The 16890-nt window shown below is 39.8% G+C and overlaps 1 protein-coding gene across 1 annotated transcript; it reads right to left on the bottom strand.

Moving 5' to 3' along the window:
* Positions 1-780: 780 nt before the first annotated feature.
* Positions 781-15883, bottom strand: rab33a (RAB33A, member RAS oncogene family). The gene is made up of 5 exons (XM_006781878.2): positions 15752-15883; positions 12846-13385; positions 8342-8482; positions 6082-6162; positions 781-5996 (listed from the first exon to the last, which is right to left on the bottom strand). The coding sequence occupies exons 2-5, from the start codon at positions 13236-13238 to the stop codon at positions 5772-5774; spliced, it is 840 nt and encodes a 279-aa protein (XP_006781941.1). The 5' UTR covers positions 13239-13385; positions 15752-15883; the 3' UTR covers positions 781-5771.
* Between the last annotated feature and the right edge of the window lie 1007 nt (positions 15884-16890).

Below are 16890 nucleotides of genomic sequence, written 5' to 3'. Positions count from 1 at the left end.
GGGTAAATGAAGAAGTGCTGACAGTGACATATGAGAGGACCATAGAGTGTCTTACAGGGATAATCTATAGCGAGATTAAGACAGAAATAGAATGAGAGTGCAGCAGAAACAGGGTCACACATGAAGGGTGAAATAGGATACAGGACAGAGAGCAAGAGAACGGATAAACAGATGTGAAATTCTGAGTTCTGCGTGTGAGGGAAACACTGAAAACTGAAGACACCATGCTGTTGGCACGGGCACATAAGCTAAACTCTACAAAGTAATAGGACGACAGCTTCCTTGCAAAGGAAACAGACTGGCAGCACTTTGCAATCAGTCGGAGTCAGTTTGGACTGATGAGTGTAAACTGTCTGCGATGCAGCTCAGCTAACGTAGTTGTGTTCTGGTTATATCTGTGTGCAAAAGCATGGTTGCCAAGCACTCCTTTCATTTTGCATTTAAATATCTGTCTTGCAGCAACTACCTCACTTTTTGCAGATTAATTTTTGAAATTAGGTCTCAAAAATGAAGGTCTGACTGGACTCTGAATGTAAGTAATTAATGTGAATTAATGCCTAATGTGAATTTTTGCTGAGAGTTCATCAACATATTAGCGAAAATAGAATGATAAGAGACTGACTGTATCTTATTGCCTTTTCATCATGGTCTTGATCCATCAAAGTCACCAAAGGTTGCAGCTGACTGCGAGTGTTTGCATATCTGATCACTGTTTTTAAAGCAACCAATTCAAGGGGAGTGATACGAAAAAGGTTCAGTGTCAAGCGATGCTTCTTCAGCAGTTTTATTGTAAGTTTCTTGGTAAGATTGTAACAATAACAGTGTCACATATGAAACATATGAACAGAAGAGGAGAATCACACACAGTCCAAAAGTAGAGTTAACTGACAGGCAAAAACAAAAGTCACCACAGATTTACAGGCTCTAACAAAATTACAATACCATAAAATCAGCCAACATGACTCTTCAGGCTTTTTCAAAACGAGCGATTCAGTATTCTCGGTTTTAGTCTGACGTTTTTGTAGTATTGATTGATCCACACTATGTAGAATGACAGAAGAACAGATGGAAGAAACATGGATTTGAGTCCCCAGGTCTGATTTGACCTTGTGTCAGTCAAAGATGCTATAGATCAGCAGTTCCCATCCCCCGGGCCACGGACCGGAGTTGTTTGTTACCCAGCCGTGGGAGTTGAGGCTCAGGTGTGAAATTTATGGTTTTCAGGGTTTTTATCATTTATTATTGTTAACTCAGTTTCCCTGGGCCGTTTTGCGTGTGTTATGAATAAATCTTCTTTTTTTTGGTACCGGTGTTGTGCCAAAAAGTGATTGTCAGCCAAAAAGTGATTTCTGGTATTTGCCAAAAACTGATTGCTTGTATTTAAACTGCTATAAATAACTTGTTGGTCTATAATATGTGAAACATATGTCAAATGTATCCCTCATAAATGATATCACATCATCTTGAGCAACAAACAACATTCCTGTAACAAGGTAGAAGCCGCAATCAGTTTTTGGCAGTGACCTTTATGTATCCTTTATTTATGCAGTTAAAAAAAATTATTGTTGACTTTAAAATATTCTCTTTTAAGCGTAATCTGGCCAAGAGGACAGCTGAAATTGCAACAAAGGCAAAAATAGTTCTGTAAAGATATTTTAAGTGGACAAAAGGGAGCTGATTGATTATAATGTAAGTACAATAACACAGTTACAAAGATACTTGAGAAACAGGTAATTTTTGAATTTTATATATAACCCATTTGTAATACCTGTTCACCAAAGTCTATTTAGAAACATACGTAACGATATTACACATAAAAAACACACGGAAACATTGGAAATCAGTTTTTGGCAGGCAATCAGTTTTTGGCACAGCACCGGCACTGGTTTTATTTTGTTGTATTTATCCGTGACACCTTAAAGACCAGTCCGTGAAAATATTGTCGGACACAAACCGTCTGTGGCCCAAAAAAGGTTGGGGACCACTGCTGTAGATAGTAGATAGTACCAAAGACAAATGCTGTTTTAGATAATAAAGCGAAATAACAATTTGTATTATTGTATAAAACCAGAGAAATCCTAAATATTAAAAAATTGTTAAAATATTCTTTAAATTAGTGAGAGTTTAGCTAATAATGAGCTGGCTAGCTAGCAAATAAGCTAGCAAATAAGCTAGCGCTTTGATTTAAGCTACTACGGGCTAAGTTGTGTTAGCACTGCAAGTAGGTAATGTATAAAACCAATATCCTGATACTCTGTAGGACTGCAGCTAACTTTACTTTAGTTCTTAAGCGAAGAAAGACCACATTTATTTGAACATGATGCTAAAGCTAATACAGCTTCTTAAGGATTTAAAAGATAACAAAAACATGTTTTCTAAAAAAAAAGAAAGAACCTAATTCACTTAAAACAGTAAATCAAATAATGAACTGTGATGATAAACTAACTTGTTTAATTTTGGCTTGTTCAAGCTGTCCATCGATGTTTGTGTGTTCTTATGGATATATATGAATGATATATGCTTCAAAGTGAATTCGATATTTATTATTTTCCACATACAGACGTTTTGCAGATAAACAATAATACCAGACTAAATATCAAAATGCAAAGGCAACCCTTCAAGAGCAAACATGGGTTATTAAAAATGACACAAATCAACTGCAAAAAAGTACAAATATATTAGAAAACACACTGGAGATATAGAGAAAAGGGAAGGCAAGCATATATTTGCAACTCTCCGACCTGGAAAAATGCACATTTTGCAGTTTTAAATGGTTAAATCTGAACGTTTGTTAAGCGATGTTACATTTTCTAGTAAATGACATAAACTGCTGAATAATTTCATAAACAGTGATATATATGTTTGGTTGATGACAGTGAAAACAACCTAACTATAGCTTCATTTTCTTTTCTATTCATTTGAAACCATGTTAGTAAATCTGCTAACAGAAATGCAGACACATTTTTCTTTTTTCCACAATGTGTTTTTCTGCTCATTAGTTTAGTTCAGTCATCCCAATTGTATGACACTGACTAAATTAGCATTCTTACAATAACCCACTTATGGACAAAGCTGTCGATGTTAATGTATTAAAATTTAAAGGGTGAACAATTCCTTTTACATTTTATGTCCTGGGATACCGCTCCATCAATCAACGTAGTGGTCTCCCCAGCTGTGGCTGAGGCGCACCTGTGGATGCCATTTATGGAGATTAAAAACAAATAAACAAACAAAAGAATTCACAGATTAGCCCATATAAGGAGAATGAACAGAGCTCTTCCTGATATTTTACAGTAATGTCATTTGATTCACTTGTGACAGCTGTTTGATCCTGCTGTTAGAACTGTGCAAAAGTCTCGAGCCGGCCCTCATTTTTATATATTTTGGCAGGAAAATGGGTGCAGCAATTTCTTGAAAGGTGCACACATACACGGAAATACATTAACTAAGATGATCCCACACTGCTTCAGGAATGTTGAAGTCTGGGCTCTTGGGAGGCCAATCCACGACTGTGTGTTTTTCTAATCAATTCTAATTTCTAATTTTATGGCATTGACAGTGTGTTTGGATCATTGTCATGCTCAAACATGAAAAGGTCAGTTGCCAAGCAGAGTTTTCCAGATGGTCTAACACGGTGGGCCCATTTCTTCTGGCCTCCGCTGTGCCTGCTGACAGTGAGTTACACCAGAAATGTTACATTTGGATTCATTGGTCAATAAGACCTGTCTCTACTGATTTTTATTACAGCTTTTGTGTAATTTGGCACATTTTAGTCCCTGTTTCCTTTCTTTAGGAAGCTTCTTGACAGCTGCCTTTCCACTGAAACCATTTCTGATGAGGCTTTGGCAAACAGTCGGTGGATCAACTGAAAATCCTATGTCGGGTCTTTGGTCGATTTCGATTTTGGACTATTTCTTAAGCAAATGACTTTCAGATATCTGCTGTAGTGCTTTTAAGGCCTGCCACTTCTCCTGTCCTCCATTCATCCATTTGCCTCATATTTTTTAAGGGCAGACTGCACACCATGCTGAAATAGCACTTTATTTTATTGCTATGAAATGACCAGGACTGTTTTATAACTATTTGTGGCTGAAGACTTTTGCACCGTTCGTAAACCTGTATGAAAGATCGCCAAAACATGGCACACCTCATGCAGAAGCTCTCTGGATTTGCACAGTGTTCATATTCAGTCTGTGAATAATTTAATCAGGACATCAGACTGTCAGCTTGGAGGGAACGCCACTCTTAAATGCTCGCTGATCTGATTTTTCTACATATGGCATCCAGATACATTAATAGAATCACACAAGAGTAGGCTACAGTGGTAAAATATGCTAAGTGTGCTACTATATCAAACTGACATACATCACAGTTGGGATGTTGGATGGTTTCTTGTGACACAGAGGCTTAATTGCTTAAACACTGATTTATGTACAGTGTGTTCCTTCACCCACAGCCTACATGGGAGCTTCCTCAGTGCAAAGCAAGCTGCCTCTCTGTGTGCAGGAAATATTAAATATGGCTTTCTACAGTGTCTCATGCTGCCAGTTTCACCAGTGACTCGAATAATCCAGGCTTAAGGGTTCAGCAGCACAAAGGCCTCTCCATCACCTACACAGGGTTCACAGTTTTCTCTCCTGCATTTTCAGAGACTGGAGGCAGTGAAGCTTCATCTAAGGCAGCTAGAAGGCCTCTAGCTTGAAAAATACCTATTAGAGCATTGATGCTGCATAACAGGAGAGAGTCAGGCAGCTATTTTAAAGACTTGATGTTTTTGAATTTACATCCAGTGGCAAAGCTGGCTTAGGCCACTGGGACAACATGGAGAAGATACATTTACATGAGGAGTGGATGAGAAATAAGAGCCTTGCCTCCCCTTTGTAGGAGAGTGCCTTTCACCTGCATAAGGGTAAAAGGATCTCGCAGCTTCTAAATCAATAGCTGACATGCTCTCTGGCAACCTATAAATGGCCCATTTGCAGGAAACCTTCTCGTCAAGGTCTTCCTCTGTAGATCATGCAATCTGTCATCTTCTCCATTCATTTAAATCTCACAATGGTTTTAAGTCCTTCATTTGAGGGCTTTTGATATCAGGCAACAAAAATGTAAGGAGGGGGGAGACAATAAAAGTCTAATATTTCTCAACAAAAGAAGAATCTGTTGAATGTTTTTTCAAATCCTTGAAACATCTTTGCTGTTTTTGCCTCGGATCATTAAAACTAATTTAGAGCCAGCTGTTTAGCTTTTAAGGCGGTAGAAATGGTGCAATCACAACAAGGGTGAAATGTGACAAATATGAAGCTCTGACAGCAAAAAACAGCCAGTAAAATAAGCTGCTGCGGTTAATAATGACCTTGGAAAACACCGAGCTACGGCTGGTTTCAGGGTAAGCTTTGCGTGGAGACTCTGTGTCGCTGACGTCATAAGAAACTAGATTTTACTCAGATTGAGTATATATGTGCAAATAAGTGGAAGAATTTCTAAACTATACTGTAGTTGAAAAGGCAGCTTCATCTTATTTCTGAATTGTTAACAGATGCATCACTCCCAGGATGTTGGTGATTTTTCAGTCCTTTGCACAAGCTTTAAGCCCCTCTACCGTCCACCTCGTAGTGTCAGCTTTAACACCTCCACCCCCCCATCCTTCTCCTAAACTACAAATTTAAACGACTCTTGTCTTTCGCCCTATCATCCCTTTTCCTCTTCCTTCTTCAAATGTAGAGAAACTCTTCTCTCCTCCCTTCCGTTATGCCTCCCGCTCCTCCTTTTCCTCAACAAGGACAAGTACTCTTTGTCTCAGTCTCTTGTGTGAGTCGCACTCTCCCGTCCTCTCTCTCCACGTCTCTGTAGAGCAGAGACTTCTGAGCCTTCAGACGGCAGGCCAAGGACATGAAGATCGAGTTGACGTTCTGACTTTCTCTCGGGTCCTTTGCCGACGTCTCGAATAGCAGCATGTTGTGGGCGTCGGCGAACTTCAGCGCCATGTTGGAGGGCACCTGGGAAAGCACGAGTGATCGGTTGTTAAGTGGATGATGAATAAACCCTAAAGTCACGCTGCGATCCTCGGCGGTGCACACAAACCTGTATTTGGTCCACAAGGTCGCACTTGTTCCCCACCAGGACTCGAGGTACTGATGCCGACACCCGATGACCATTGCACTCCTGGAAAGTGGAAAAGCACATCGGTTTATAAACTTTGGCTGTGTGTCTGTAAAACCATGTAGAGTACAACATTTGGTCTCTTGGCTGTGAAAACAAAAGGACTTTTTCACATTTAAAATACATCCATGTCATCGCACTGGTGCCAGGATGTGCGAGAAGTCCCCATTCCCACCATTCAGTGTGAATAAATGACACTATAGAATAATATATAAATAATCATGTGTAATTAAAAAACCTTATATATTACATTAAATATATTATATGTACATATATTGAATAAGATATTACATTATATATAATTTACAAATTATTTTACTGCTGCTAAAAATTACCCACAGTATATCTACTGATAATACTTAGAATATCAGGACTTCACAGTGAGCTGTACTGAAGGGATAACAACAAGCTGGAAAGCATCTGTCATGCAAAACCACTGATATAAATATCGTGTATAAAAACACAAGACAATTTTTTTCTAGCAGAAGCTGACACACTACACTAAATTAAAAAGGGAGTGTTGTCTATAAATTATTTCCCTTTTAGACATTCCAACAAATTGCTGTGGCAGGAAAACAGGTTACTGCACATTAACCATGACTCACTTTCACTGAGAGGAGACCCTGGAAGCTGTGCCAGTGAGACACAGAGCTAAACAGAGCTAAATAGAGCTAAACAGAGCTAAATAGAGCTAAACAGAGCTAAACAGAGCTAAATAGAGCTAAACAGAGCTTGTATTAACACTTAGAAATGTCTTTGTCTTTACAACATCCCACAAAATTACTCTACTTGTGTGAATTTTACACTTGCAGTGCTGCCATGCCACTGCCACATTAGTCTTTAAAGGGCTGCAAATGCTAGTCAAAATGAGCTTAAACAGTAGTGTAAATAATGAACATTATTATATCAGTGTCCGTTTGCTGTTACATATTGAAATGATTTTGGCCAGTGTGTATAACAACAGCAGTTGTAACACTTGTCACAGTGTTAGCTTCGGAAGTACAGATTGATAGATCTTTATTGTCACTGTTACTACTGTTTCACATCTCCCCATCGGGGGTGGCTGTAGCTCAGGAGGTAGAGCAGGTCACCTACTGATCGTGAAGGTTGGTGGTTCGATCCTTGGCTCCTCCAGTTTGCATGTCAAATATCCTTGGGCAAGATACTAACCCCAAGTTGCTCTCCGATGTGTCCATCGGAGTATGAATGTGTGTGAATGTAGTTAGATAGCACTAAGTATAGATAAAGTGCTTGTGAGAATGGGTGTGATTGGGTGAATGTGGCATGTTGTATAGAGCGCTTTGAGTACTCCGGGAGAGTAGAAAAGCGCTATATAAGAATCATTCCATTACCCTTTACCCTTTAACAGTAGGTAGATTTTTACATTAAAATTACTAATAATAAAGAGAAAAGATACAAAGATATATAAGCTGTAAGGTGCAATTTAAGGTGCAGTGTAATCAGTGGTAGTGCACATTGAGTGAGCACTGTTTATAATGGGTAATTAAGGGAAACCTGAAAAAAGAAGAGATGGGAGAAACACCCTTCCACCATGTTGAGTGTTGACATTGTATATAGTTTGTCCACTAGAGGGCTCTCTGCAACTTGTTGTCAAGAAGGAAAAATATTGGCCGACATATTGGAATACTGGCTTTTGAAATAATCAAATATTGGTCTTAAAAATGCGATATTGGTTGGATGCCCATCTCTAGTGACGTTATCACTGATTCTTGTGTTTACTTTCAGATGACTGTAGTTGCATTTCAGTTTTACAACTTATGTCTTGGTTCAAGTCTTGATTGTTATTAATAGTTGAGACTTAGACTCAGAGAAAGAGAACTGCTGTGTAGAAAATCTGACTGCACATGATTTGACTTTCCCATTTGTTTTTTTCCTTCTTCCCTTTTCAGATTTGGTGAATGGCTGGTAAAAGTACGTATTTTTGGATTCATCGTCAAACTCCAGAGTCCAAACAGCACCAGACTCTGACAGCACCAAACCACATCTGGTGATGGAAACAGCACAGTGTCAAACGGTGACTAATAAACAGTCTTGGGGAAGGAGGGAACACTGAACAATGCTCAGAGTCCTTATGGTACCAAAGGGGCATCATTACATAGCGGCTATAAGTCAGCCTCCTCTGTTGTTCACTGACAAGTGATTTTTACAATGTAATGCCAACCTCTATCCAAGTCTGTAGGTTGCGGAAGGAAGCCATCTTGGTAACATCATATACAAAGACCACAGCATGGACATTACGGTAGTAGTGCTCCACCATGGATTTACGAAAGCGCTCCTGGCCTGCTGTGTCCCATACCTGCACCTGTAGAGACAGACGACTTAGGTTTATATACAAATTACAGAGACAACCGATCATTACACATAGAGACAGCACTGACAGAAGTGCTGTCTCTATGATAATGGTATTCTCTTAGAATATCCAGCAGATCATGAACTATAAGACAATTTTAATATCAGAAGTAACAGCAACAGCTTTTTTTGTTGCATACAATTACTTGAGATAAAATTCCACAAATGAAATAACAATGAATATGAATTAGGCTGCAATGAGTTGTCTAAGCTTGCAACTTTGCAAATCAGAACATTGCCACGTGAGCAGGAAACAGTGCAAATATATTCCTAGCTACAGGGTCTCAGGAAAGCATGGTTCTACAGTACAGTGTGTTTTTCTGCTTGATCATTAACAGCAGGTTCAGCCAATATCTACAGTATGTATCCTAAAATAATGTAATGTGGGTTAGAAGCAAGTGTCAATCTCTGAGCCTTGAAAAACAAAACTCGAAAAGCCCAGAATCTGCATTTCATCAAAACAAACACTTCCTGCTGGCTCCACAGATGTGTCAAGACTAGATTTAAATGTCCAGCTTTACAGCAGACATAAGCATAATTGCATAATTAAGTACAAAATATGGTTTTATTCTCTTTAGCGCAATTATTTTCCATACTAAGTGTATATATGTTTATATGGGCAGCACGGTGGCACAATGGTTAGCACTGTTGCCGCACAGCAAGAAGGTCCTGAGTTCAATTCCAACATCAGGCCGGGGTCTTTCTGTGTGGAGTTTGCATGTTCTCCCCGTGTTTGCGTGGGTTTTCTCCGGGTACTCCGGCTTCCTCCCACCGTCCAAAGACATGCAGCTTGTGGGGATAGGTTAATTGGAAAATCCAAATTGCCATTAGGTGTGAATGTGCGAGTGAATGTGAGTGCGAATGGTTGTCTGTCCCTGTGTGTTGGCCCTGCGACAGACTGGCGACCTGTCCAGGGTGTACCCCGCCTCTCGCCCTATGACAGCTGGGATAGGCTCCAGCGCCCCCCGTGACCCTGAAAAGGATAAGCGGAAGCGAATGGATGGATGGATGTTAAAATGCAAGACTTCACCCACTATTACCTAGACCTATAGACGTCTACAGAAAACAGCTTTCTGTAAACACTTTCTTGAAGACTTTATGGGCTCAGTGACTTGTTTGAGTCATATTGAATAAAAAATGAAGTCTGTTTTGTAAATCTTGTTCATACCATCCTTCAAAGTGGAGTATTACCTGAGGTATGCAGGAGTAAATGAGCACGCATTTTCGAAGTAAGACCCACCTTGGTTTTGTTTGAAAATGCTCAAGGCTTTAAAATGAGACTGCAAACAATGAGACTGCAAAGAACAACATGAAGTCACAGTAGCTATGTCTAACTTTTGTACTACGTTTGTACTTAAAGACACTCCAATGAGTCAGCTCTTTATTTTTCCAGTTTGTTAATTTCTTTATTTCTTCTATTCGTTTTAAACTTTGACCAAAATTAGCATCCTTTACCTTTCTAACCATGTGAGCTAGTTAGACTAGCTAGAATGCTATGTTAGTGCTAGCATTAGCTGAAAACTATTCTAGTTCCAGCTGGAACTAGAATATCATAAAAAAAACATGATTATGATTGATTTCAAAAATATAAAATATCTGCTGCCAATATACCAAATTTGAGGCTTCAAAAGAGAATTGATTAAATCATTAAGTGTTCTTTAACATATTATGTTTTCAAACTAAATTAGGGTATTCAAGCTAGTTAGCCAAGTTCATCAAATGTTTGGAGTGTTGTTCACAATCCCAGTCATCAGGGGAGCAAAAGAGAAGTATTTAGCCCCAGCACTGTACCATACCACTGCTAAGTATTTAGCCCCAGCACTGTACCATGCCACTGCTTAATGAAGTAATTTTTAGTAATTACTGATTTCAGATTTAGCCTTACTACGCCACAAATGCACCTGGAGTGCCTCTACGTTGGTGTATATAAGGCCATTAGGATGAATCGGAGGTCAGAATTTATTTTCACTAATGCACAAAAACGGTTTTGTTTTTTTCTGTCTGATCAGTAGCACTTTGTATATCAGCAGGGAGTTCTCCCAACACTTACCACAGGCCTGCAGTGTAAAAAGGGCCAGAGAATTATCTGCTATTACCATTTGAAAGGACTAGCGCAGCTATTTATCATTAGAGGCAGAACGCTGCATCAGAGCCAACCATAACATGAAAGCTCAGCGTTTCGAACGCGTGGCCCTCGTGATTTGATAAGTTGAGAAAATTGCATCCTATTTAAACTGATTACAAATGGACATTATAAAAGTGAATATAAGAGATACGGCATTATGTATGCACTCAGAGGGAACGTCAGTTTAAAAAGAAACACTGAATATGTAAGTAGCATTGTTTTCATCAATTTGAAATAAGTGTCAAAAGCTACGAAACATATTTTTTCAGGTTATCTCATGCCCTCGTGAGAATCAATGACATTATTTTGACACATCAGTCTGCTTTTCTTTTTATAGTCCTACGCAGGTTTATGCCGTTTGAAGTTGTAAATTTGTGTTTTACTTATATTTACCAGCCAGAGGAATAGAAAGCATAAGAGCTGCACAGTTTAATCCCTCTGTACTTAATCCTCTGAATTTTAATGATATATTAGTCTCTTATATCAAAGGTACAAGTGAAATTTTGACTTGTATGACAACATTTTTTCCCCACTGCTACAGAATGGCCTAGTTTTTACTTCAGCAATGGAAGAGTACACTTTTACATAAAAAGGCAGAATTTTACATTGACATCTTGGCTCTGGTGCTGAAGGCAAACTTGTGGGGGGCTCACTGAAGGGCAAATTCTCTTTGCAGCATCTTCTTTAAGATAAATGTTGGCAGCTTCCTGTCTTTGAATTATCCAATTAGAAACTGCTGCCATCTTGACAAGGTCTCTGTTGAAATAGAGCTTGTCAATATCAGTGGGATTACCAGTTGAACAGAAAAATGAATGTAAAAACAAAACAATAGATGGGCCTGTTTTGATCACTCTTTAAGTATTTTAAAGACATACAGATCCATCTTTAGGGGGAGTCACAGCTGTCTCCTCTTACAGCTGCTCATGCAAATGGAGTTAATTACCAATGAGGATTAATCTTAATTTGATGTCCCATTTCCACGTACTCCACCAGCAGTAACCAGCTCAGAGAGCAGCAACAAGAAAGCAGTATTTTCACAGTCTCACAACAATGACTGTACAGTGTGGCAGGTGTGTCTGGGGAGCATTTGGATGATTCAGATACAATGACCTAATACTACGTAATGCGACTGTGCAACTGTGTTTGTGAGTCAGCACTGGGGGAACCTGGAGTATGCACACAGAATAATCCACTGAGAGAAAGCAGGGAGGGGAGCACACAAAGGTAAGCTTCACTGACATCACAGCGTCTGGTCTGAGTGACCTACCAAGGTGTGAGTCAGGAATCACAGTTAAAGAAACCCAAACTTACAGACCAACCAGATGAGTAAGCAAATTATTAACCTTTCATATTCATGCTAAAATCTTTGACCAGTTAGTTGCCATGATACATGAACCTGTTTTTACACTGTGGTCTGATGTTGGTTTTGTTACGTCTGCCAGTACGCATTGCTCCAGAAATGATCTTCAAAGTCATTACATTTTAATTTCACAATCAGGGCACATGACAGTGTGGCCTACATTTATGATGCTGCTGTCTTTACTTTGTGACTACAATAACAGCCCAGCTAAGGGGCTTGCCTCACACGTTGTGCAAACACTGGAATGTGGTTATTTTTGTTGATTGAACGGCTTAATTGTTGCAATCACCTTGTAGACCTGCTTTATATTATACATGTAAATGAATGGCTTGCACGTGCTGAAGGTGGACAAGCTCATATTTATAGATTCTGCAGCACCACAGTCAGATTTTGATGTTTTGTTTTTCATTTAGAGTTTTAAAATTCTCTTAAGAAATGTTGCATTCATAGTCAGATTTGTAAAAATATATTCATTTCTGTTTATGTTTCAAACTAGAAATCCACAAAAAGCCTACTGAGCCATACAATAGAATTCATTAGAGGCTACCTTTATCTTCCTGTGGCCTATTACTGACTACAGAGCATGTGGCAGCAAAGAAAAAAGGGAGTTGTAGTTCTTTAGAATGTACTAAAAATGTGTTTTGAAATGTTACATTTCTCCAGAGATATTCTAAAATGTTGCCCATCCTTTGAGAGTGTGAGGACAAAATGAAAGAAACGGCCCCCCTGTGTGTCCACTGGCAGCTGATCAGCTCAGCCGAGAGGAGGAGGAGGGGTGTAGGAGTGAGGGAACACCACTGATCAGCATCCAGCTCCTCTGCTGCCTATTACCTTGATAGTTTCCCCTTCGATCTCCACCACCTTCTCCCTGAAATCCACGCCGATGGTGGCCTCGGTCTTATCGGGGAAGCTGCCCCCCGTGAAGCGGAAGGTGAGGCAGGTCTTCCCCACGTTGGAGTCCCCGATGACGATGATCTTAAAGATCCGCGTCTGGATGCTCAGCTCCAGGGAGGAGGTGCTCAGATCCACGGAGGACGTGATGCTCGGGGCGGCATCGTTGCTGCTGCTGCTGGCTCGGCTCCGGCTGGCTCTGTGTAAATCCATGGATGATGTTAGGATCGTCACATTGTCATCCGCTCGGTGTTTTCTACCGATTGCTCTTCCACAACCACCTCCTCCGCCGCCCGGAGCTCGGGTCTCCTCCTCCGGGCTATCGTTGGTCATTATACCGGAGGAGGCGATGCGGAAATCGGGGTGCGTGTGTCGAGAAGAGGATTGATAGACGGGAGAAGGGAGGGGAAAGGAGAAAAGAAGGAGGAGACCAGGGATGCAACAATACCGACGATGCTCCTTTCAGCAGCTGACTGTGGCCTTAAAGGGAGAAGAGTGCAATAAAAAAAAATCAATTGACTAATAATAATAATAATAACAACAATAATAACAACAATAATAACAATAACAATAATAATAATAATAATAATAATTTATGAATAATAAAATAATCATAAAATCATTGACAATTCAATGAAATGCAGTTTAAAAAGTTGTAAATGAGCACTTGCCTCATGGTGCTTTATATTGCAATGTAAGACCCTACAGTAATACAGAGAAAACCCCAACAATCAGATGACCCCCTGTGAACAAGCGCTTTGGTGACAGTGGGAGGGAAAAACTCCTTTAAAAGGAAGAAACCTCAGAACCAGGCTTGGGGAGCGGCAGCCCTGAGTGGTAATGACTAATGCACCATATATAGAAACATAGGATATTTAAATTTAAATTTACTGAACTGCATCATTATAACCACAAAACATTGTAACATTGATGCCACGAAGGCCATTAAATATAATCAGCTGATAGCCTAAATTCAGCCAGCTCATGTTACCAGACCCAAAGAGCAATCTCACCTCCAGACTTCTAATTTTATCTCTTCTTTCTGAAATCTGTCAAGTACCTAAAAAATACCCAAACTGTTATAAAGACATGTGAAAAAAGGGTCACGCCCAGCAGGGCACCTACACATCACTAGAAACACTATTTAGTCATAGTCAAACCTAATTATTGTGATATTATTTATTTCTAACGTAATCATATTGTAATACTAGGATTGGAAGTTAATATAAATTACACCAGGGCCACAGGGCTTTGTCATGGTCAGCAGTTCATCTCTTTACGTTCCCCTTGTGTTTACAGTTCATGAGCAGAACTCTTTATTAGCTTGTTTTTCATCCACTGTCATTAGTCATAATTACTTCCTTCTTGATTCAAGATAATATAAAGATTACAGTTTAAAATGTGATGCAGTTAAAGTACAGAAGTAAACAGAAGGTTTTTCTATAATTCAAGCATTTCCTTGATGAAAGATTTTCTCACACTGTCTGTCGTCACATGAGCTGATCGGCTTGTCACACTGTCACATTCCATAAACCAAGAAGTTCATAATGCAAAGGATTGCAGTGTTCCCAGATTCCTCGCTCGATTTAAGTGAACAAAAAGAAAGAGCAATGCAGAGAACAACCATTTTAAGATAACATAAAGTTTTCTTTATGTGAAACAGCTTAATGCTAATGAAGGCTGTCACAACATGAGATTGTCATGAGGCGATTCTTTAAGGCACTCCAATTCATGTTAACACAGCCACAGATGGTGACAGTCAGTACACTCCATGAGGAGTTAGCCACAGAAGGTAACTGCTGACAGGACTGGCTGTTCACAGAGTGCTAAATTGAAGAATATGAACTGAAAGTTGGCAGGAAGGGAAAATCAGGGTTGTAAAAGATGCAAAAGAAACAGAGATGACCGCAGCATTGGCAGGATTGTCGAGTAAAGGTGTTTCAAGAACTTTGGAGAGCTTCACAGGGAGTGGACAGAGACTGGTGTCAGTGCATCAGGAGCCACCGTGCACAGATTTCTTCAGCAAATTTCTAAAACAAAGCCCCCTTGAAACAGCGACATCAGTAACATCTTACAGGGAATAAGCTGAACTGTTGTTCAGTGGTCCAGGGTCCTCTTTTCACATGAAAAGTAACTTTGCATTTCATTTAGAAATTTAGAAGCGCACAGTCCAAGGTGTTTGAAACCTGTCGTCACGTGTCTGCAGTCTGTGATGATTTGAGGTGCCACACCAGCCGCTGACATCCACTGTGTCCAAAGTCAATGCAACGATCATCCTGGAGATTTTACAGCATTTCATGCTTTGGTCAGCCAACAACAGGACAGGACCATTTCCTGTTGCAGCAGGATTCAGCACCTGCCCCAAAACTATTACCAAATGGGCGGCGAACTCACCTGACTTGAACCTCATGGAGAATCTATAGAACAGTGTCAAGAAGAAAATGGGTGCTGGTGCAGTAATTTGTGGTACAAAGCCACAACCAAGTGTTGTAAATATTCTAATAATTTCATATTCTACATTTCTGATTGAAACGTTTAACTTTAACTGCAATTATTACAGAATATTTGAAAGGTTTTTATTTGAAACCAAACTGCAAAAGAAAACTAAAAACCTTTTTCACGGTTTTTTTAGACCCACTATTCTGGACCAAAGTTGTAGACGAACCAGTCATGCCACAGTACACAGCACAAGTTTTCCTCAGCTCCCAGTCTCCTGGATTATTATTATTATTATTTTAAAATTTAATTATTTTTGTTGCAGTTGAGATAAAAAAAAGTCTGATGCATAACAGCTGATGCTTTGAAACAAAGAAACAGAAGGAAGAGACAGAGTCTGTTTCACTCACCGTCTGAAACGATGCTGTACAAGAAGAAGCTGCAGCACGTTTGAGCTGCTGTGCTTCCATCTTGACTCAACGCAGCAGAAGTGACAGCTGAGAAACACGCAGCCTTGTTCACGTGTATGCACACTCACTGTCTGCTGATATCAGACTGAAATGCAGACAGAATCACCAAACACTTGTTTTTCTTGCACAGGCAAACAGGCGTGCCACTCTCTGTTTGAACAAATCCGTTAAGACACAGACGCAGTCTCTTCCTCACAGACGTGCACATTTTCTCTCTCTCAAAGAGACAAACATAATCCTTTTCTTACACACACACGCACGCACACACGCAAAAAAAAAAAAAAAATCACTCCCAGTGTCAAACAATCCCAACGTTTCTGTCTGACAAAGCTCCCCTTCATCCTCAGAAAAAGGCCTGTTTGTCTGAAAGCGATGCTCAGTGGGACATTCACATTCTAGTGAGCCCAGTGAAATATAGCACACATTTGGATACACGCATACAAACAAAATAATACCCCAGTGTTACAAAAATAACATGTAGTTATCCATAGATGACTTTTTATTATTACTCAGTCTAAGTTGTTTTGACACCATAACCATAACCCTAATCCCATTTTAACCCTACGCTGCATCCTTTGACTTAACCTGATGCACCTTGAGAAATGTAAATACATGTCGGATTCCACGATGACTTGAATGTTGTGGAAGGTTGCAGTGTAGAAATTAAAGGAGTTTGTGGTTACAATGACAATTAGGACATAGATTTTTTTCCACAGAAGTCTAAATCAAGCTTTATTTTCAGAAGCGGAGGCCACTGGTTTGTTCTTCCACAGGTAAAGAGATCATTGGAGAGTGACCCAGCAGGTCAGCAAGTGAGGGGAGTGTTCCAGAACAGGCCTTCAGACAAACTGGTGAAGACACTGGTAAACGGGAGACACAGACGTTAACATAGAGAGTGATAACTTTCATAGGACTAACATAAAGGAACCTGAGGAGGCAGACAACCTGGAGGAGACTGGGTGCTTGAGCTTGTCTTTAAGTAAAAGCTGATGAGGTGGAGGTTGTTATCATGGCATCCTCTCCTGGTCTGAATACACTATTATGCCAAATACATTTGCTTTGCTCTATAAACTCTGTGT

This window comes from Neolamprologus brichardi, chromosome 2, assembly GCF_056152115.1.
Source record: "Neolamprologus brichardi isolate AB-2024 chromosome 2, ASM5615211v1, whole genome shotgun sequence".
NCBI classification, from domain to species: Eukaryota; Metazoa; Chordata; class Actinopteri; order Cichliformes; family Cichlidae; genus Neolamprologus; species Neolamprologus brichardi.
The sequence above is the reverse complement of the archived record's forward strand: the minus strand, read 5'-3'. Positions and strand labels throughout refer to the sequence as shown.